This window comes from Myotis lucifugus, unplaced genomic scaffold (genome assembly GCF_000147115.1).
Source record: "Myotis lucifugus unplaced genomic scaffold, Myoluc2.0 scaffold_46, whole genome shotgun sequence".
Classification (NCBI taxonomy): Eukaryota; Metazoa; Chordata; class Mammalia; order Chiroptera; family Vespertilionidae; genus Myotis; species Myotis lucifugus.
Window position 1 is genome coordinate 5328299 of NW_005871094.1, and position 22723 is coordinate 5351021.

A 22723-nucleotide genomic window follows, 5' to 3' on the forward strand; every position below is an offset into this window, starting at 1 on the left:
TGTCCTAGATGATTCGTGGCACAGAGACCCGTCCAGCCCAGCCCAGCCTGGCAAAATCGCCGCCAGCGAGATCAGAGAGGAGGGGAAGTCGCGGACTGAACGGTGTCACAGAAGCCGCTACCCAGACAGCAGTAGAGCAGACACCGCCCGCGACGATGCCGCCCGCCGCTCCTCTGCCGCTTAGCTCCGAGCCCCAGCCCAGCTCTGTCGCAGCGGCCGCGAGGAGGGGCTGCCCGAGCGCCACTCGGGAGCACGGGTCACCGACCGGCCGCCGCAGCCACCACCAGGCCTCCGCGCGCGGCGCCCAAGCTCTCACGACCCCGGCGCTCGGACCCTCCGCCCACCGCGCAGCCACCTGCTCCGGGCCCGGGGCCAGGGCACGATGCGTTCCGCGCTGGCCCTCTCGGCGCTGCTGCTGCTGCTGCCTCCGCTGCCGGCGCTCTCCCAGGATGGTAAGTGGTGGCCCGGGCCCGCCGGGACCCCGCCGGGACCCCGGGACCCCGCGGTGCCCGTGCGCCCCGGCTGGGCGGGCCTGCGGTGGAGCCCGCCGAGCCTCCAGGCCGGCCAGTAGCAGCCGGCCCCTCCGCCGACCTCCGCTCGGGCCACACACCGAGTCCTGACCTTGCACCATCCACGCCCCTTCCAGCCCGAGAACGCGGCAGGTGCCGGCCCCAGCGCGGATCGTCTCAGGTCCCGGGTCGGGGGCAGTGGGCGAGGAATTGTGCCGGGGCGGACGGGGGCGCGCGGGCGCTGGACGGGATTTCGGGCAAAGAGAGCAGGAACTTATGCCCCACGAGGCCCCAGGCTTTGGCGCGACCCTCAGGGTCCTGATTACTCCCTTTTCTCCGTGTTGGAAGGGACGGAGGGGGCGGTGTTGTGTGGTCGTTGATCACTGGCATAGCGGCACTCCTGCGGCTCAGGAGAAAGTCCCCGAAGCAGGTGACAAGCCTCCGCTAATGGCCCACGCGGGCGATGTGTGACTGGTTCGCCAAGAGGTTTTCCCAAGCAGCGTGTGCAGGCTCAGCCCACCGAGCCGTGCTGGGGCGGGTGGAGGGGGAATAAGTAGACCTTCCCCAGCCCCAGAATCACCTGAAGTCCCTGCCTCCTTGTTACCAAGGATCCCTTCTTAGCGCGTGGCCGGGACCCCTGCTCCACCCCCTTTGTATGAACAGGAGGAACTTTGCTCGTGCACCTTGGGCTGCACCTTAGAAACACACCTATTTTCCTTCTGAAGGTAAAGTGTTATTACCCTTTTGGGGGGACAGGCGGTGGCTGCGAACCCAATCAGAACGGTGTCCCACGGCCCCTAGGAACGGCTGGACTCTCAGCCCCAGACAGAGGTGCATCTCTTTCGAACCCACCTGAGCACGAGTCTGCAGTGAGGGCGAGTGATGTTCCCACCTGGGGTCAGGGGGGCCAGGGTGAGAGCCCGGCCAGGGAAGGACGCTGCTGCTCGCAGGTGCTGGCATTTGGGACTAAACTCAGCGGCAGGGTGGGCTGGGATGGCGGTACTGTATATATAGTCTCTGCATCGGCACCGCTGGGAAGCTTCGGTGGTGCGGAGGGCCGGCGCTCAGCACACAGCCTCCACCAGCCTGGCCGGAGAGGGAAGGGCACTCCCAGTGAACAAAGGGTGTGCCCTGGAGGAGGGGGCGCAGTGTGAGGAATGGTGGGAGCAACTCTGAGGATGGCAGTCCCTGAAGATTTGTACAACCGCCAGGGCTGAGAAGATGTTAGAGAAAGTGCTCTGGCTACTCTCTCAGCCCTGTGGTCCTTGACAAGCACCCTTTCTGTGAGGAGCCTCTTAGCGCCACCAGAGGGAAATGGGCTAGTTAGTTCCCAGTGCTTCTGAGCTTGCAGAGGCTGAGCTTTGAGGAGCGGGTGAGGGTTTGGGGACGAAACACCCATCCTCCTGCCCTAAGAGGAGGTGCCGTAGAACCTCCTATGGGAAAAGCTGCAAGCCAGCGCTGCTGGCTTCAAGGCTGGACTGTCTTCCCTGGCACTGGGCACTGCCCTGGAGTGAAGCCCCGTCACGAAAAGGAGGCTGTCCTCAAGCCTAGCACCGGACATGGCACATGGCAGGAGCTTGATAAGTGGTAAACACATGTAAACGAAAACCAACCAGGACCTCCCTCCTGCCCCTCAGCAAGTCACTTGGCTTCTCCGAGCTCCCCAAGTGCAGTTATGAGAATATGCAGTGATAAAGGAAAATGCTTTACAAAGTGTAAGTCAGCAAGGGGTTATTCTTATTTGCATACATAGAGGCCTGAAAAGGCCAAGGGGGACAGGCTTGGTGTTTAGTGGCTGTGGAGGGAGTCGGTAAGGACTGCTCCATCTCTGCCCTTCTGAAGGTGTGGCCACCTGGGGTTATCAGGGACGGTGTGACCCCAAGCTGCTGGAATCCTGTGATTCAGTGCTAAAAAAACCCACACAGGCTTATAGTGAGTGAGTCTCCTTAGCAAAGGAATTATCCCTGGCCAAGGTCCCCTGGGAGCTTACCTCCTTAGACAGGCGGATCATGCAGCTTATAGCATAAGCACACTCAACCCAGGGTCCTGACGGTGCAGTACACTCCTCCCCAGTGCGTTTTGGTTCGATACCATGTGGTTGAATCACGAGTCGTATCTCTGAGCCTCAGTTTCCTTATCTAAGAAATGATAACAAATCTCTAACGTGCCCGTCGTGCCTGTCGCTGGAAAGATAACGAGCTTGACGTTGTGCCCAACTCATGGTCAGAGCTCAATAAATCCTGGCTGTTATGATGAATACAGCGTGTGAACTGAGCACGTGGTTGGCTTACGGTGCCCCAGCATCAGGATTCTGCTCATGTTTGTGGGTGTCCGTCCATATGGACTAATAAAAACTGAAACGTAAGGTGCTACCTGGTGTGGGAAAGGTGGTGACTTGGGCCAAGCTTCCTGAAGAAGGTGGGGGTTTATCTGGGGATTTTAACATCAAAGGGCCGATGTGGGATGGGAGACCTTTTTCTAGAGTGGCTGAGGCTAAATGAATTGCAGGGTGCAGGAGACGCAGACTAGAGGCTGGGGGTCATGATGGGGGTCCTTGATACGGTGTCAGTGAGCTGCAGGAAGGCTGTGGGAGGGATAGAATAGGGGGACAGCAGGTATTCCCAGCATGGCCCTCCTTGGGCCTGGCTTTGAAGCAGGAGTGAACAAGACTTGGGGGGTTGGGAGCAGACTAGTCTAAGCAGGTCTGAGGAGAGAGAGGTAAGGGACAGACTGGGAAGGGATGAGAAATCTGGGGGTCACCAAGGCACCAGGTGGCAACTTGGCCAGAGCTGCAGGGTGTGGCCACCTAGGAAAGGGCAGAAGAGGGGAGATTGGCAAGTGTGGGCTGGCTCTCTGGGGCTGGCCCTGGGCCTAGAGAAGGCAAGGCTCAGAGGTGAGGAGAGGGGACAGCACGGAGGCTGCACCCCACCTGCCTTTTCCTCGGGGATCCACGTTTGAAGGCTGAGGAGGGCTCCTGCTGGGGGTGGGGGTGTTGATATCTGCTCTTTGGAAGCTGAAAGAGGAAGGGGACGCCTCCTGGCTTGAATTCCCCTGAGCAGGGAGGGCTGGAGCGATAACTCCTGTCCGTCCTCAGGTATCATCCTGCTGAGAAGCCTTCCCTGCCTTCCTAGGTGGAACCAGTCATGTTCCATGGTCTGTTGGGTGCCTCCCCCACCACACGGTGACCCCTCAAGGGAGGGGATCTGCAGATACTCTTCTCCACCTCCAAGGCCCAGCACAGCACCAGGCACTGAGCAGCTGCCTGAGGTTTTATCTGGAGTGTTGAACTGAGGGAATGGCCCTAGCCCCCGGTTCTGGCTCTCTGGGAGGGAGCCAGGCCAGCTAGCATCCTGGGCAGTGATGACAGCCAGTGGGCTCCTGCTGCAGCAGCCGGGGCTGGCGGGAGCAACTGCTGAGGGTCCAGGCTTCTGGGCTTGGGATCCCGCCCAGACCTGTGGCTGCTGTGAGGACAGCTTAGCACTGAACTGGAGGCCCTCCACTCCTGAGGCACGTGGGCAGAGCCCTCGGGGAAGCTCACTGCACCTCATGGGAGGGAGGCTGGGATTCGATGGCCCCTACCCTGGGAGAGGCCTGCTTCTTCACACCCTTCCCACGCCAGGGGCCCTCTGCAGGTCCGCCGGGTGCAAACTCTCCCACATAACTGGGAAGAGGAGAACCAGCTTCCTCTGCTTGCCCCCTGCTCACCAGCCGGAGCCCGAGCCCGAGCGCCCCTGAGATTTCCTAACCCAGAGGCCTGGGAGCTCTGGGCTCACTTCCTATTTGTGCCCGTGGGGTGTGAAGCAGGGCAGGGAGCTCTGCGGGCGGGGGTGGGGGTGTTCCTGTCACGTCCCATCCCGAGGAACGTGGGTGAAGTTGCACGGGCCTCCCCTTGTCACGTGTCCTGTCCACTGTGTGGGGCTGTGAGATCAGATGAGGTGGCAGATCTGAAACTGTGACTCTGGGTCACACAAGCCTCTTAACTGTAGGTATTCTCTCAAGGACATCCTTCCAGAGAATCTACACACAAGGTCTTCACATTGGCAGTAGTGTTTACTGTAAGATTCCTTCAAGCAGGCGGTGCAAAGCAGAATTCAATTGGCAACGGTAATTTCAACACCACTAAGTAAACTAGAGAATCCTAGAACACAGAATTCCAGAGCTGGGAGCCTTCTAGAAAACATCTACACCTGCTCTCTCTCTTTTTTAAAAAAAATATTTTTATTGATTTTAGAGAGGAAGGGAGAGGGAGAGAGAGGTAGAAACATGAGAGAGAATCATTGACCGGCTGCCTCCTGCATGCCCCATCCTGGGGATCGAGCCCACAACTCCGCATGTGCCCCTGACTGGGAATCGAACCCGGGGACCCTTCTGTCTGCAGGCCAATGCTCTATCCACTGAGCCAAACCAGCTAGGCTCTTTTTAAAAAAATGTTTTTTATTGATTTCAGGGAGAGGGGAAGAGAAAGAGAGAGTGAGAGAGGAGAGAGAGAACATTAATGATGAGAGAGAATCAATCATTGGTTGGCTGCCGCCTACACGCCCTCTATTGGGGATCGAGCCTACACCTGGGGCATGTGCCCTGACCAGGAATCGAACTGTGACCTCCTGGTTCATAGGTTGACACTCAACCACTGAGCCAAACTGCCTGGGCGTCACCTGCTCATTTTTCTGATGCGGGCATGCAGACCAGGCTGTGAGGTCACTGTCCAAGTTCCCGGCGACTCCCAGGGGCGGCTTCCCGGGAGCTGTGTGGACGTGTGTGCAGCCACAGAAACTGGTCACTGGACCTTCCTCCTGGGCCCTGGAGGAACTCATTGGGACACTTTTCAGAAAGGAATGCGTGATGTTGACAACTCTGTACCGTGCCCAGACTCTCTCCCCACCCCTTCGCCACTGGGGCAAGCTGAGGCTTGGAGCCACTTTGTTACTCAAGAGTTAGACTCTCAGAGGGCTCCCTGAGCACCATGCCCAGGGCTGGCCGCCGTGTGTTATGACTGCATGTGTCTGTCTCCCACTGCTGGGAGCCCCTGCCGTGCCCACAACAGCCAGCCAAGACCTGGAACAAACAGGTGGTTAGAAGTGCTGGTTAGATGGCCGGTGCACGAAAGCCGAAATCGACTGCAGATTCAGGAGCATCCCCTCCCCACATTCTCCCACCTCAAGCTTTTGTATTGGCTCTGAGCCCTGCCACCTGCACCCCCCACCCCCTGACCACTGTAGCAGCGCCTCCTGGCCCATCCTCCGTCCCCACCCCTTTCCACCACCCTTTCTTCCTTTGTAGCCTTATTCCCCTCGGGTCAGCCACCTCCAACTTCCCTAGGGCCAGGGCGCAGGGTGGCACCCCATCCGCCAATTGTCGTGGCCGGAAGGCTGTGTGCCTCAGCCCAAGGGGAAGAGAATTCTGAGGAGTGGCTGAGTGGGGCTTGCCATGCAGCCCCAGGTTGGGGGTGCAGGGGGCCCTCCTAGAGCCAGATCCCCGGAGACCCGTGGGATGACCAGCCCACAGCTGTCTGATCTCTAACCTTGCAACTCCCAGGTCAACATACAAGGGAGAGTGGGGAGGCAAGTCTTAAACATATCACCTAAGTTCAGGGAGAGGCCAGCGCCACTTCCCCTGAAATTCATGAATCTCTGTCCTGGGGTCCCTCGGCCCCCATCCAATCTGACTCCTTTGGGAACCTGCTCTGAACACACCGACTGGAGCTGGAGTCTCCAGCTGGGGTAGCATGAGGTTGGCGTTGGACAGCCGCTACCTCCCAGACCGTTCCAGAGCGGGGCAACTGAGGCCCAGACACCAAGGACTCACAGTAGTTCACACAACCAGCTCCTTCCCAAATACCCACATGCCTCATGGCCTCATTTCCATCAGCACTCTGCTTGAATGCCACCTTCTCAGGGGCCTTCTGGGGGGACGCCTTGTATTACACACCCTTGTCCCCTTCCTCTGTTTGTCTTCTCCATAGCACTTGTCACCTAGTGCACTCACTTCTTCGTCTCTCCCCGGAGTAGACTGTAAGTTCCACGAGAGCAGCACCTAGACCAGTCAGTACCTGGCACGTAGTAGATGCTCAATAAATATTTGCTGGATGAGTGAGTAGCAAGCTGGTTTAGAACCCAAAGGCTCGCCTGCCAGAGCTGAGCTTTCCAACTGCAGGGCTTCTAACCTGTTTCCAGACGAAAGAGGCAGGTGGCAGGTGGGCTGGCCGTGGGTGTGGGGGGAACAGACAGATGGGGATGAGAGGGAGCAGGGACTCCGGGGAGGAGGAGAGCTGTGGGTGGTGCAGCAGTTAGGGCTTCTGTTTGTTAGAACTTGATTTGGCTGCTCAGAGCAGCTAAAAAGAAATAGTGCATTATACAACACAGAAGTTCTATCTCTGTATATAATAGTTTCAGAGGGCTGGTGTGGTAGTTCTGTCACCATTAACACTGCTTCGCGGTCCAAGATGGCGACTTGGGCTCCAGATACCAGGAAAAGGGAACGAGAAGCCTGCCGCTCCTCTTCTGGGGATACCTGCCAGAAGCCACACACAGCACTTGCCGTTACATTGCATGGGACTTAGTCTGCGGCCACACCTAGCTGCAAGGGAAGCAGGAAAGAGTCCTTTCCTGAGGGAAAGTAATTTTTATTTCAGGCACCCATATGCCTAACTGAAAATCAGTGGTTCAGTTACAAAGACGAAGCACAGAATGGGTTTCTCCCCAGCTGCCCTCAGTCGGTCCTCGCCTTGCCAATCAGATCAACTTGCACCTGCGTGAACAAAATGTAAGCAGTTGTCCTCAAGGGCCTGAGGCTTTGCTGCCTTCTGGCTGAGTCAGTTCTAGCCTAGCCCTTGTTTTTTGTGGCTCCAGCCTTTTGGTACTGATGGAGCAGTTCTTTGTGATGCACCACAAAACCCAGCTTCCTCCCACTCAGGCCCCTCAGCCTTGAGCTACTCTAATGAGCAGAGGTGTCCTGGGGACACATTGACCAGGGCCTCCACCAGGGCAGGCAGAGGGGGGACCTGCTTTCCCCCACTAGCCTCTAGATGACAAGTATTTCTGCACCCCAACCTCAGTGGGGTGAGTACAGGGCTGAGGGGGATACTATACTGTCTTAGAAGTTAGGGCCGGGAATGCAGCAACTGGAGGCCAGTGGCTTTCACTCCTGGTGGAGGTGTTCTGTGAGATGCCTTGGGGGCATCCAGAGCTTAGAGTGCACTCCTGGAGGGGAAAACTAAGAGTAGGCCAATTTGGGGGGTGGAACCTCAATCCCACCCATTCTGTGCAGCTTTGCTTTATCTGTTCTTGTAGGGACCTCCACATAAGAGTTTCTTGGAGAAAAGTTCTGTCAAAGAGAAGAAAATGGAAATCTCTGGGCATATGCCCCAGGTTTTGGAGTTAGAAGCTTGGATTTTAGTCTGAGCTTTGGCACTTACTAGCCTTGTAACTTCAGGCTTGTTCCTTGGACTCTGTTTCCCCAGCCATAAAATGGGTATGATGCCTTCCTCAGCAGTGAGCCTCCAGGGCAATCTCAGGTGGTGTGCCTGACACATTTTGGTTTTATTTCTTTTACTGGCCACAGCTCTAGCCCAGCGTGAGGTGGATGAAAAAGACCCGGCTCCCGGACCCTGCCGGGCCAGGCTTTCCCTCTGTGGCTCTTGCCCAGGAACCAGCCCTTCCCCATTTAGTCACTGCCCCCCGAGCCAGGACACTCAGGGAGGGGGCCCCAGGTCTGGGGGCTTAGTTGCAGACCACAACCCCGGGTGAGGCGGCCAGGGTGCGCTTAGCTAAGGAGTTCTGATGGCCAGCCCCCTCACCTTCCTGGTTCCCATGAGGTGCTTCTTACCCCAGCTCTAGGGGGGGCTGCCAGTCACTTTGGGCTTCAAGTGAAAACAGCCTTTCCTGAAGCCACCCAGACCCTTATCCTTGCAGGTTCTGCCCCTCATACCGAAATGGGGTCTCACCTCCATAGCTGTTTTCCGCCCGGATAGGTGTGCCTCAGCCACCCCTGCTCCACTGCCCCGGTCCAGCCGCCAGATCGGCGTCTCTCCCCCTCTCCTACACAGCGTTCTTTCTCCTCAACCAACTCTACCCTCTCGCACCAAATTCCCAGTGACACCATCCAGTCCCGGCTGCGAAGCGTGCTGTTGGTCTTTCTACAGCCATCTCCGTATTTTCCTTCTCCGAGAGGGGCGGGAAGGGGGAGGAGCATGGGGACCAGGGAGTGGACTGTTTCCTCACAAAGAAGTGGGAGGAAGGTAGGAACTTTCTGCACAATAAACCCATGGGGCGGTGTTCTTTTTCCTTTCATCACATGGATGACTCGGTGTACCCAGGTGGTAAGTCGGGGCTAGCATCATACGGTCTTTTAAGAAAATGTCTACAACTGTGTTAGAACAAGCTGTGTCCCAAACTGTGTCCACAGAGAACACTAGTAGCTCTCAAAATATTGATAGTTATGCTCTCTGTGAATGATAAATGAATAAAAATTGTCTTACGGGAAAAAGAGAACGATGGCCCACAATGTTTGGGAAATGTTCCCCTCCTCAGAAAATCAGTCTTATGGTCTTACCTGCACTGAGCTGTCCCTGATTACCTCCATTTAATCTCGTTGAATCCAGTGTTCCCCAAACATGGGTTAATTGTGGAGCCTTCCCTTTTCTGCATCCTCTTTAGTGGGCCATCTATCTATTAACATCGTGTGGGAAAATACTGATGTAAAGGTGGAGTTTGTTTGCCCGGGACAGAGGTATCCTGGGATGTGCGATGTTCTGGACTGGGCTGGGGGAACGTCGGAGGTAAAAAGCACACGGGTGCGTGTCTGGGGCTTTGCTAAGCAAGACTTTTGACACGGAGATGTGGCCTCAGCCGGCCCTCCTTCCGTAGGGCTTTCGTAGATTCATAGGAAGCACACCGACGGCTGGATGGGGCCACAATCCCGGGTCCCATGTGTGGGAACGAGGTACCTTCCAGGCCCCTCCTGGGTGTTTAACGATGGTGCTGTTTCTCAGAAGTGATGTTCCTTCCGCCAGATGGAGCAAACATCGTTGCTCCTGGCTGCTTCCGGTTGGGCCTCTGCCCCTGCTGCTCTGAGTCCCTCATCCTGTCAGCCTGCCCCCGGGCTTGGAGAAGGGGCTTCCAGAGGGCGAGCTGTCAGCTGGCACGGCCTCAGTGGCTCACCCGGGGCAGTGGTGCTGGGGCTTTCTCCCCGCTCTGGTGAAGCAGGGCTTGCTGAGGTGCGTGGATCTCATCCACCTTCAGGCTCTCATTTTTCCTGGGAGTCGGGAGCCACATGGCTGAAAGGGTGGGGAGAGCATCTTGTTTGCTGAGTCACTTGCTTGCATGTGTTTTCCAAGATGCCGCCAGCACCTAAAGTGCCCCTCGCACCTAAGGCTCCCCTAGACAGTGGTTGGCAAACTGCGGCTCGCGAGCCACATGCGGCTCTTTGGCCCCTTGAGTGTGCCCATGAAGTTTCAATCACACTGTACATGCGCACCCGCACGTGGTATTTTGTGGAAGAGCCACACTCAAGGGGACACAGTTTGCCGACCACTGCCCTAGCACATAAGGCTCCCCTCACAGGAAAGTCGCTGAGCTCAGCTCAGTTCAGCAAGCACAGGGAACCCCAACTCAGGCAGATGCAGCTCTGCACATCAGCCCTAGGGGGCGCTGCCGAGTAGTGTTGGCTGGGTCTCGGCCTGCTGCTCCCGTCCCCCAGCCCTGTGCTATCAGCCGACTCCCCAACATATCCCCTCTTCCAGCCAGGCTGCATTCATCTGGAGATCCCAGAGCACCTCCCAGAGTGGCTTCTCACCCTGACAGCCACAGTCGGCCCTGTCACTAGGGGGCTTGTGCTGTGGACACCTGGCTCTCCTCCCCTTGGTATCCTGGGAGCTGGCACTTGGGTGGAGAAACACTTTGGCTTTTACTCCCAGGCCCAGGGAGATCCTGGAAGTCTGGTCCTGACCACACAGAATCACATCTCTGAATTCCATGTGCTTTTTCAGGCAATCCTGTCACCCCCAACTATAACTGCCCTGGGGCCTCCTGTTAATTAAACTTTGTGTATTATGTGTGTGTGTGGGGGGGGGGGGTGGCAGGCATGGAGCAGATACTCAGGAGGGTCCATCTGAGTCGGGTGTCGACTAGAGAGCAGAGAGAAAACGAAAACAGGTTTGCAAGAGGAAGATGCTGCACCGCTCGGGGCGAAGCGCCCCCTGCGGACCTCAGGTTCCTCATCGGAGAGGGGCTGGTCCAGGAGTTCTCGGGGACCCTCCTGTTCCCTATTTCTTGGTCATCTGGATGACTTGACCTGCCTGATGATTTTGGCCCCAGAACTGCTGGCATAATGGGACTGGGTTCAAGTGTGTGGATGCACCCAGAGGGGCTGGGGGAGGGAGGCTGGGGGAGCCTTGATTGGACAGCACTGAGGCTTTGTGTCCGTGGAGATGGCTGGAGGCGAGGGAAGCTGTTCCCACTGCAGCTGGCTGCTGGGGACAGCCAGCGAGCGACACCTTGAATTCCTGGATAATGTGAGGGAGGGCGTGCGTACATGTCCCCTGTTGTCCTGAGGTGCCCTTTCTCCTCGCCACCAGCCTCCCCATCCAGTGGCCAGGAGGGGGAGCAGGAGCTGGAGCAGGAACATAAGGGCCTATGTGTCCTACTGCAGCGATGGATGGTCACCTCTGTGCCGCAGGAATCTGTGTATATATACATATGTTTATTTATTTAGAATAAACACCTTTATTGCATGAGCTAAGACAGGAGGGAAGAGGATGTATTTGCCTTTCCGGGCCTTGATTTCCTGCAATTAGAGCTCCAGCCCCTGGCCCTCCAGCACACAGCCATCTGCTGGGCCACGCTGGCCTGGTCTGGAGCGAGGCAGGCAAGAAGCCCGCCTGCTGGAGCTGCCCCTCGAGAAGACCGCTGATTTTGGCGTTCTTTTTCCTTTCATCAGATTTCTTCTGAATTTTCTTTGATCATTTTCTGTCAAATTCTCTTCCTCATCAGGAGTAGCGTGGCCGAGGGGTGGTGCCTAGTGGGACTCGCACGACTGTGGGTACCGGGTGCCGTCAGTGAACACGATGCAGTTCTTTTCGGGGGGCTTGCTGTGGACCAGCTCCTGTGGGGCGCACACAGACATCAATAATCCCTGTTTTGCGTGTACAGCACTCGGAGCCCCAGGAGGAGTTGCCCACCTCCTGCACTTGTTGCCTCCTGCACGTGGACCGTGTGTGCGGCGGGAGCTGATCTCAGTGCTGGCAGCAGCACGTCCCAGCTCATGTTTCCACTTCTTGTGCTGGGGCTTTCTCTTGCTCCCTGTCTTGCAAGCGCTTGTACCAGTTGTTCTGAGAGATGCCCATGGCTCGGTGCCGGCTGGAAAGAGCCCGCAAGAACTTTTAAAACATGCAGTGCCTGACTCTTTAGTCAGGGGCACTGACCTCTTTTTCCTTAGATCGTCAGATTTTAAAAAAGGACAGTGGCCAACACAACAGTAGCCATCTGGTGTGAATGAATCAAAATTATACCTTTTTTTTGTCAGATTGGCAAAATATGTCTTTTGCTGCAGAATTTAGTGATTAGTTTCTGTGCGCCATGAGATGGAAAGGGTTGAAAATCACTATCACTGCCCACGAGTTCTAGAAGCCAAAGAAGGTGTGACGAGGTGCCCTGTACTCTGCCCATCTGGCCCTTGTCAGGGTGGGAGTAAGTGATGTCCAAGGTCCCTTCAGTTCTGATGTTATGACGCAGGATGCAGAGGGAAGTGATGTCTGCATGGCTCCCTGCCTCTCTGCTCTGCTTCCCCAGCCTGAGGGGTGAGCACCAGCCCCTCTCTGGCTGCAGCTGCAGGTGGGATGCCATCACTGTAAAAGCAAAGACCAGTGTGTGAGGGGAGATGAGAAAGGCCATGCCCCTGGGCTCAGCATCTCTGAAATCGCGGGCCCTGGGTTGTGCCACCCTCCAGAGCACCCGCTTTCCAGGTGGGACATGTGAGGCCGGAGGACGGTGCTGATTGGCCCAAAGTCATGTCTTGAGGCTCCCTAGCCCCTTCCACGTTAGGTGCGCCTTCGTGCTCTGTGCGCAGAGGGGGCCAAAGGAACTTGGCCTGGACGCCTGGGCTCTGCGCCCACCCGGCAGGGGAGCAAGACCGGAAACGCAGTGAGGAGAGTGGAGAAAGAAGTTGGATGGGGAGCGGGGGAGGCGTGGGGCAAGAGGCGGTGCCTCCCCTGCCACACCCCAGCCTAGCTTCAGTAGCAGTCATGCATGATCCCAGAAAACCTGACCCCTGGCCTGGCCCGAGAACCTTCCCAGGGAAGCGTTTCTCTCTGCTCCCAGTTTCTTCTGAAAAGAGCGGTGAGCCCTACCCGGTTTGGCTCTGTGGATAGAGCATCGGCCTGCAGACTGAAAGGTCCCAGGTTCGATTCCGGTCAAGTGCATGTACCTTGGTTGCGGGCACATCCCCAGTAGGAGGTGTGCAGGAAGCAGCTGATCGATGTGTCTCTCTCATCGATGTTTCTAACTCTCTATCCCTCTCTCTTCCTCTCTGTAAAAAATCAATAAAATATATATTAAAAAGAAAAGAAAAAGAAAAGAGCGGTGAGAGCACCCCGCGTGAGCGTGTGTGCACGTGCGTGTGTTCACCTCGCAGTCTCCCTCTCTGCTGTCGCTAAGCCTCGGTGACTTTGGGGGAGACATTTTCAGCTGTTTGGACACCTGGCTCCAACCAGGGCTGGCTCTGGGACCCTTGGTTCCCTTCCTTAGGTGGAGCCATAGGAAACCGAGCTTCCTTGACTGGCTCTGGGGGACGACTTGGCTTTGTTTAAAAGGAACGATTGTGGCTTTTAACTAATCTGCCCCTCCACCCCGCCCGTAGTGGGGATGGGGGGAGGGCTGTTCCTTGGAGAAGTTTGTTCTTCTTAGGCAATACCCCTATCGGACTCCACTCACTGCCCCGGGGAAGCTGAGGGCTCCCACCTTCAAGCACCAGAGAAAGCCAGATGCCGTGCTCTGTGGGGAGTAGCCTGCTTTTCCTACCTCCAGGCCAAAGGCAGAGCCTGGCCTTTATTGAACCCGCTGTGCCGAGTAAGGGGGCGCCTGAGGAGCCTGCTAGCTGAGCCTGAGCCCAGCACCGCAGACCTGCCCAGGGGACCCAGTGCTGATGTGGATTGTTGTGCAGAGAGGAGGATGCAGGTGTTATTCCTGGAAGGGGTGCACTCTCTCCAGGGCAGAGAAAGCGTTGGGAATTTGGAGAGCTCCCTGCGGCCTTAACCTTCCACCGGGCGGAAACCCGGCTGCCTGGGAACGTCACAGGCCCCATTTCACAGAACCTTCTCACTGGCCCCAGAGGCCACTGTCCCGTCTATGCTGGACTTCCCTCTGGCTCCTGGCCCTTGTTTGTTTTCACCGGGACTGGAGCCGGGTCCCTGGCGGAGGTTTCCAGGAGTGGCTCAGAAACCCTGCACATCTGGTTATTTTCATGGCTTCAGGAGGTGGCGTGGGAATGACAACGTGCTCTCTCCGAAAAGTAATTACCAAGGTTGTTTTTGAACTGACTGCTGAGGGAAGAGTCAGGTGCCAAATGCGCGCACTTGGCTGTGGAATTACGTGTGCGCCCGAGGACTCAACGCAGCAGGTGCGCCTGGGGCCATCCCGTGCCAGATGAGAAGTTGTGTGAGCCCTGTGCTGAGGTGGCTCACCCCTGTGCCATGGTGGCCCCGCCCTGTGCCATGGTGGCCCCGCCCTGTGCCATGGTGGCCCAGCCCTATGGCCGTTATGGGAGACAGCAGAGTACTATCCTCCACAGATGGCCTCCTCCCCCCCTCAGAAGGCGTAGGAGATGCAGACGGCATCACACGTAAAGCTCTCGGCTTGGTGTCTGACTGATATGACAAGGCCTTTGTAAGTGCTAGTTGTATAAGTTGAAGAGTAATGATGATTCCCTGTTTTTGATGGATTTGTAGAAAATTCCATCACATGAAGAGAGGAGGCAAATGTGCACACCGGTGCCCTGCGGCGGCGTCAGACCCTACAGGCAGCGCCCTGCCCTCTGGCCCCAGAACTCCAGGCACCGACAAGAAAATGCTTCCTATCCAGCCAGGCCTGCCGCTCTGTGGATTCAGAGTATTTTGACATTTCCCCCCAAAGCTTATACATGTTTTTAAAAGTTCATTTTGTTCCAAGACAGCTATTTCTCTCTCCGTTGACAGGCAAGGACCGAGGCCCCCGTGGGCCCAGCTCACACAGGCCCGTCTCCCTCCCGCTCTGTGGAGGCTGCATGTGCAGCACGTCTGTGGTCCTTGATTGGAATATCTTAAAGGCGAGCTGAAGGTCACTCTGCCTCCTCTGGGTCCGGCCAGTGGTACTGACCTTTGTGCAGGGGCCCTTCCTGGCAGGGAGGTCAGCTCAGTCAGCCGGACGTCACAGGCCGGGGGGTTGGCAGCTCCTGGGCAGGCCGCCCAGTCAGACAAGTCAGGATTCCCATGGCCTGCAGCCGGCCAGGGGATTAGGAGGCCTTGAAAGGGTATTATTTGGAGGAGGTCAGTCCTCTCTCCAGCTCCAAAGCAGCCTGGCCCCTTCCCTGGGCAGGCTGGCTGGCTCTACTGGTACATGAAGCCTGACACACCTGTCCCAGCCTCCAGGGGTCAGCACCTGCACACCCTCCTGTTAGGACAGTGGCTACCGGTGGCAGAGGCAGGCCCAGGAGGGCCCTCCACGTGGGTGGGAGAGGAACCAGAGGGTGGCGGGGGCTCCACCACAGGCAGGGCAGGGCCGCACCCGTGGGTGGACAGTTGATTGGATTCCAAGCTCTTTTCTTACCTCTCTGCCTTCAGCCACAGACTTAAAATAATGAGTAATCCCAAGAATGTGTTTAGAAGCTTCCTGCTCAGGAGCTCTTTCCTGTTCCGGCTTGGGGGCGGGGCTCTGCCCTCTGACCCTCACCTGGAGAGCTTCTAATGGGGTGGTGTGGGGTGGGGTGTGCAGCCAGCTCTGGCCTTTGATTGTCAGTAGGTCACTGAAGCCACCCCTCTGAATCCTGTGGAAGGAAGGCCTCTGAGCTGGCCTGCCAGGGAGGGAGTCGAGAGCAAAACCAGACCTCCCAGCTCCCTCGCTGCACCCACCACTCCAGCTCTCCTGGCCCCTGCACTAAAGCCCACGTTTGATGATAACTGGCTCGCTTGGGGGGCAATGGGTGGTGGTGGTGTCTGCAATGACAGAGCTGAGTGGAGTGGCCTGAGATTCTACGTGGGGGTGGCATCTGGGAGCGAGGGAGGAGCTCAGGCCTGGAGCCAGCCTGCCCGCCTGGCTCAGCTCCTGCCCATGCCCTGTGGGACCAGCAGCTCAGCCTCTTGAAGTGCAGACATCTGTCCCCCGGGGGCATGAGCTGCGGCGTTAGTGGGAGTTAGTGGCAGCCCTGCCCCAGTGGCCACGCACGGGAAGCCACACGGTGAGAATGAACAGCGTACAGCTCGGGAAGGACGCAGTGGCTCTCCTGGAGGGTGTGTCGCACAAATAAGATGCCCAGGAATGCAGCCAGACCCAAGAGTCAGGGCTGTGCGATACCACTGCTGTACATTCAAAAGCAGGCAAACCAACCCGAGGTGTTTAAGATAGAAGAGAGGTCGCCCTGGGGGTGGAGCGTGGCTTCAGGGGACACAGGATGGGCCTCTGAGATTCCGTGTCCCATTCTGGGATCTGGGTGCTGGTGACGTGTGTTCCTGTGGCGTGTAATTCTCTGAATGTGACTCTTGGATAAAAACACTCTGTGAAGTGAATGAGGAAGGGGATGTTCTCTGAACACAGCAGGCGCTACTGGGAACCCAGGGCAGAGCCACTGAGCAGGTGGGCGGCCCAGGCCTGGGTTTCCTTCTTGGTGAAGCCAAGGAGAGAGGCCCTGGACCACGGGCTGCCAGCCCCAGAGGAGGACAGACAAGGAGCCTAGTTAGGTGCACCAGCTGTCTACCCCAGCCTTGTCCCGACCAGGCTGTGTGTCGTTGGCCATCCCAGGGAGGGTCAGAGAGAGGGCAGCACCAGGCGAGCTGAAGGGCACTCTACCTCCTCTGGGGACACACTTAGTGTCCCCTGGGGATGGGGTGCTGTGCAGGTGCCAGCGATCCTCAGGGAGTGGCCACAGATCTTCCTCCAGGAGTGCCATTGCTGGTAAGTGGTCACAGCCACACAAGGAGGGGAAGCCGGCACCTATGCTCACCTCCCTGAGGGGTGAGTTATTGGAATGTGGTGCTCTGAGATTTTAAAATTCGAACTTGTTTGTGTGTGAAGAGTTGACAATGTAGGTGTTTCCCTTTGTCTGCGATGGGATTTGCAAATACTTCTTTCAGTTTCTAATAGGGGGCTAGTGCAGGTGGCTTTGGGTTCTTCAGGGACCACAGGATTGGGTCCACAGCGGGGTAAAAGCCTCGGCTCCCAGCCCCCGACAGGAGGGATCGTGTGCCTCAGGGGTGCACAAACTGGGGCTCAGCCACCTGTGTTTGTAAGTAAAATGCATGGGAACGCAGCCGTGCTCATGTATGTGCATGCTGCCTGTGGCTGCTTTGGGGTACAGTGAAGTTGAGTAGTTGCAACAGAGACTGTATGGCCCGCAAGGTCTACAATATTTACTCTCTGGCCCTTTACAGAAAAAGCTTGGCAGACCCTGTGAGACATTACTGTGTCCCAATGCCATTATCTACAAATGGGAGGCAAGGCCCACGAAACGAAAGTGGCTTGCCCGAGTAGTAGTCCCAGGCCGAAAACCAGCCCCCCACTCCTAGCTGGTCCTCCTCAGGGCCCCAGGTGCTCAGAGAGAAAGCTGCCCCTCAGTCCCGCCGCGCCCCAAGTTCCCTGAGTTCCCACGTGCTGTGGGACTGAACAGGTCAGTTCACCTTTCTGCACTTCCGTGCGTCTGTTTTAGCTTCTAGGTGTTGATTGATTTGAGAGAGCGAGAAACATGGATTTGTTGTCCCACCCATCCATGTCTTTACCAGTTGATTCCCATACGTGCCCTGACTGGGGGTCAAACCAGCAACCCCGGCGAATCGGCCGGCACGGTGCTCCAACCAACTGAGCTACCCGGCCAGGGCATGCACTTCGGTTTCTGAATAGTGGAAACTTTTGGGGGTTTTCACCATTGAGAGTCCACATAAAAGCCGGCCCTCCGTGGATGGCTAGTACATTTTAATCCATGAGCTCCCCGCCCTCTTAAGAGCCAGACTTATCAGACTTTCCTCTGCATCCCCACCGCCCAGGGTGGGCTGGGAAGGAGGCCCAGGCTGTAGCTGGCTTCTCGGGGGAGGAAACCCAGATCCGAGCAGGCCACGGGCACGCCCAGCATACCCCTCCCCGCGGGGCCCCTGACACCAGGCGCAGGTCCTTAAATAGCCCCCAGAAAGGAGGCCAGGCCTCGGAGCCTTTCCCCGAGACTGAGGTCTAGGGTCCATGTCAGGGCAAGCTCAGGCGGCTGGCAGGGAAGCCCTCCCTCCTCGCCTTGCTCTGATCCCCAGGCTTCTCTGAGGAGGTGAGGAAGCTCTTCCTGGATCCAGGCCCCTCCCTGCTCACCCCCTTGTCCGGGAATTCGCTGGGCCATGGCCACCCTGGTGCTTCATCGCCCCCTCCCCTCTCCCCTAAGTGTCCGTGCCTCACTGGGGAACCCTGGAAGAGCCCCGATGGGTGAGGAAGCCTGTGTCGAGTCACGGCCTGTGCAGGCGTGAGCACCCCGGGAGGAGGAGCAGCAGGCCTGTGACAGGAGGTGTGGGGGGCGTGACTCTGGGGGCCTGGGGTAGCATCACTGCACTTTCTGTGTGCAGGCACTGCTGTCAGCACGTAAAGGTCTGACTCAGCCACTGTTCTTACCCTCCTCCCTGGTGACAGGGAAACTGAGGAGCAGAGTTAAGACACTTGCCTGGCACACGGCCTGTGTGTGGTAGAACAGGGACCTGAACCCAGATGGTCTGGCTCGAAGTGTGCTCTTAGCCTCTGTTTCTGGGGGGTGCAGGTGGGGAGAGAGGAGGGGGCACACAGTGGGACTGGGCAGGGGTGTGTGCAGATTGGAGTGGATGCCCTTAGGCCAGCGGTTCTCAACCTGTGGGTCGCGACCCCTTTGGCGGTCGAACGACCCTTTCACAGGGGTCGCCTGAGACCATCCTGCATATCAGATATTTACATGACGATTCCTAACAGTAGCAACATTACAGTTATGAAGTAGCAACGAAAATAATTTTATGGTTGGGTCACAACATGAACTGTATTTAAAGGGCCAGAAGGTTGAGAACCACAGCCTCAGGCTCTGGGCCACACCGCCAGGTGTAGCGGACGGGGAAGCAGGATGATTTGCTGGCTTGGGGCGGAAGAGGTGGGGTGAGGTCCCTGGCCTTGGAGCCCTCGCCCGCAGGGAAGGGGGTCCCCATTGCTGGGAGACGGCATGCCGGACAGGGGCTGCCCTCTCCTGCCCAGGGAAACTGCCAGACGAGGACCCACCCTGGGAGTAAGTGTCGGGCAGTCCAGCTGGAACAAGCTGATAAGGGCTGAACAATTCCAGATTTGAAGAATGCCCGGAATTATCTCCCCTGATGGGGCAGCTCTGGGCCCGGAGGGGAGAGGGGCGGGGAGAGGCGGTGCTGAGGAGCCAGGCCTGATACCCCCTAGGGTGCTGTCCTGCTGTCCAGAGGCCCCAAGAGAACGGGGGAAGGGACAGGGCTCTGGGGAGGGGACCAGAACCTGTGGCCACGTTGACTCGGTCTGCCTGGCAGTGATGAAGGCAGGTTGGGACCCTGACCTTCCCCAGACATGGGAGCCGACCTTCCTGCTATTTTTATTCTCATTATTAACCTCCACCCCAGCCCCTGTCCCTGGTCAGCTTGGGCGGCTGCAAAACCCATAGCCTGGGTAGCCTAAACAATAGGCAGTTCCAGGGGCTGGCAATTCCAACGCAGAGTGGCAGCGTGGCAGGTCCCGGAGACCCCCGCTGGCTTGTAGACCGCCGCCCTCCCGTGTCCTGACATGGCAGAGACAGGAAGCTCTGGGGCCCTTCCTCTAGTCTGAGACACTAACCTTGGGCTTGGGGGTGGGGGGGTGGGGGTGTCTGCTCTCATGACCCCATGTGAACTTCCCAAAGGCCCCACGTCCTAGTAGCATCACATTGCCGGGTAGGGCTTCAACGTATGAATTTCGGGGGACACCAAACATCCAGACCATAGCACCTCGTATGCCAGGGAAGTTGACCAGGTGCATCTTTGGGGTCCTTGGCCCAAGCAAGGGGCTGTTTGGAGGGGTATAGAGAGGAGCCACAGAGGTCATTACCCTTATTTTTCAGATGGGGACCTGTGCCAGGATGAAAAATGTCCCCCTCTCCCATATACATGTCAACCCGAAGCCTGTGGTTGTCACCTTATGTGGACAAAGGGTCTTCGCAGATGTACTTAAGCTAAGGACCTTGGGATGAGGTCACCTGGGTTGCCTGGGTGCTTGTTGACACGTTTCCTTATAAGAGACAGAGAGGAAGAGGCGGCAACGTGATCATGGCGACAGATTGGAATGATGCTGCAAGCCAAGGAATGCCAGCAGTTACCGTAAGAGGCAAGGAAGGTTCCCCCATGGAGGCTCCGGGGGAGGCAGACCTGTCACTCACTGATTTCAGACTTCTGGCCTCCAGAACTCTGAGAATGAATTTCTGTTGCTTTAAGTCACCCAGTTTGTGGGAATTTGAATGGCAGCCACAGGAAACTGATACAGGACCCCATCTGTACAGAGAGGGTCTGGGCAGAGCTGGGAGATCACCACTGCTGGCTGATGACCACAGTTGGCTGATGACCACAGCTGGCTGATGACCACAGCTGGCTGATGTCCCCCAGCTCCTGGTCCAGAGCCCTGACCTTTGCCCATAAGCCCCTTCCTGGTGCTGTCCACCCAGGCCAGGCTCCCTCCCCCTCCCCGCCCCCACCAACCTGGTTAGGACCTGTGTGTGTATGGGGTGGGAGTAGTGGGATCAGCCTTCTTAATGCCACAGAGGAGGAGTGTTTATAAAGGGTGGGTACAGGCTAATGAGATACCCAGGGCAGAACCCCAGGGCAGACACCAAGGACAGGCCCCACACAGGGCAGAGAAGGGATGGAGAAGGGTGTCTTGGTGGGAGGCAGCTCAGCAAGAGGATGACCAGCTCTGCTGAGGTGGGACTGTAAAGCCGCTGGAATCGAGGCATTGCTTTATTTTATAAAACCCCGGAAACACAGAGGTGGGGACATCACCTGGGAGGGGGGTTGGATCACTTCTTTCAAAACAAGGGAAGGAGGGAGAGTGAAGGGCACTGAACGCAGTGTAAAGAGAGGACATCTGACATATGGTGCTGGGGTGTGGTGGGGGGTCCTGGCCAGGCCACCAGTGGGCTCCTAGGGTAGCCCAGGTCCCTTACTGACCCAGGAGTTTGGGGCCTGCATCCTTTCAAAGCCCCTATCCCACCAACCCCACTGTAATTTCCAGCTGCTACCTAGAAACCTGGCAATAAAGGAGTTGGGGTCTGGGGGCAGGGGCGCGAGGGTGTACTAGAGAGCTGGGAGGGGCTGAGGCTTCAAGCAGATTGAACTGAGGCAGCATCGCCACCCCCTCCCCTTCACTGGCAGTGCCTGGGGCGGGGAGCAGGGGGAAGAGGGAGAGGTTCACAAAGCAGATGTCACGTGTTGGAAAAGCAGGTCAGGCAGTTCTCGGGAAGGGACAGCCAGGCCTCGGAAGTGGCTGGTTAGGATGGCTCTTGGTCACAGCGAAAGCAGACTCGTGAACGTGCACCGCGTCCGGCGTGGGGAAGCGCCCACACATCCTCAGGGCCTGCAGAAAGCATCTGGCCCATTTCACAGATGTGTTTCTTTCTCAGAGGCCAAGACCTCGCCCAAGGCCCCGGGCACCAGAGGCAGAACCAGGACGAGAAGGTGCAGGTCTCTGATTTCCCAGCCCGAGCGCTTTCCGCTGTCACACGAGACCTCAGCTTATCCTGCCTGGTCTCTGCCCTTTCACGGGGCCCCCTGGGAGCTCTCTGGTTTTATTTCCCTGGAGACAGCAGCCGCTGGGGGAGGTGAGCTGGGGTAACAAAGGAAGGAGAGGTGGACGCCGGTGTCCAGGCCAGAGCCTCCCAGCTCTGCCTTCCTGCCCTCCTTCCACACACCCTCTTCCTGGGGCATTCTTTGGAGCTTCCTTTCCCGCTATTAATAGTGGAGAGTCGGTCCCAGGTCTGTCAGTAGCCAGGAGCAGGAGGAAACCAGCCCTCAGGAGCAGCATTCTCCTCTCCCCAGGGAGAGAAGACTGGGTCGGCGTCTCCTCCCACTCGCATCCACTCCCCACACGAGATAAGCATGTGGACCAACAGTCACGTCCCCGGTGCTGCCCCGTGCACCGCATTCATTTCAACACAGCCTTCACGACAGCTTCCGTGTCATCTCTGCCCTGCAGACGCCTTACCCCCTGCCCGGCGCTCCCCCTCCCTCCCTGAAGACGCCCTCCCTCCTCTCCATCTCAGTTGGGGAACAGGGACCTCAGCAGTCACCTGCATACACAATGCCCTTCCGTTTCACACCCCGAATGCTATCACCAACACCAGCTGCCCACCTCTGAAACGTGAGCATTTCATTCTCATTGCCTATCCACCCGTCTTTCTTTTTTTAAAAAATATATTTTTATTGATTTCAGAGAGGAAGGGAGAGGGAGAGAGAGATAGAAATACCAATGATGAGAGAGAATCATTGATTGGCTGCCCCCTGCACGCCTCTCACTGGGGACTGAGCCAGCAACCCAGGCATGTGCCCTTGACCGGAATCGAACCTGGGACCTTTTAGTCCGCAGGCCGACGCTCTATCCACTGAGCCAAACCAGCTAGGGCTGGATTCATTTTAAATTCACGATCCTGTGCCTCAATTTGGCACCAATAGTACGAGGCAGTCATGCTTTTTTTCTCTAGCACAGTGATCCTCAAAGCGTGGTCCTCTGCCCATTAGCATCAGAACCACTTGGGAACTTGCTATGCAAGTTCTTGTGCTCTATCCCAGATCTGCTGAATCGGGAACTCTGGGGCTGGGGTCTCTGGGGCTGGGGTCTCTGGGGCTGGGATCTCTGGGGCTGGGGTCTCTGGGGCTGGGGTCTCTGGGGCTGGGGTCTCTGGGGCTGGGGCCTCTGGGGCTGGGGTTGGCAGCTGGTGCTTTAACAAGGCCCCCAGCTGACCGATGCTACCAGTGGAGAACCACTCTCCTCATCGGCTTACTT

General features: G+C 57.3%; 1 protein-coding gene across 1 annotated transcript in view; it reads left to right on the top strand.

Annotated features, from left to right (window-relative positions):
- PODXL (podocalyxin like) overlaps positions 1-22723 on the top strand; it is a 44499-nt gene that overhangs the window by 501 nt on the left and 21275 nt on the right. Inside the window, exon 2 of the mRNA XM_006088393.3 lies at positions 214-452. Within this exon, the coding sequence (XP_006088455.3) occupies positions 214-452 (239 nt within the window). The remainder of the gene's footprint in view (positions 1-213; positions 453-22723) is intronic.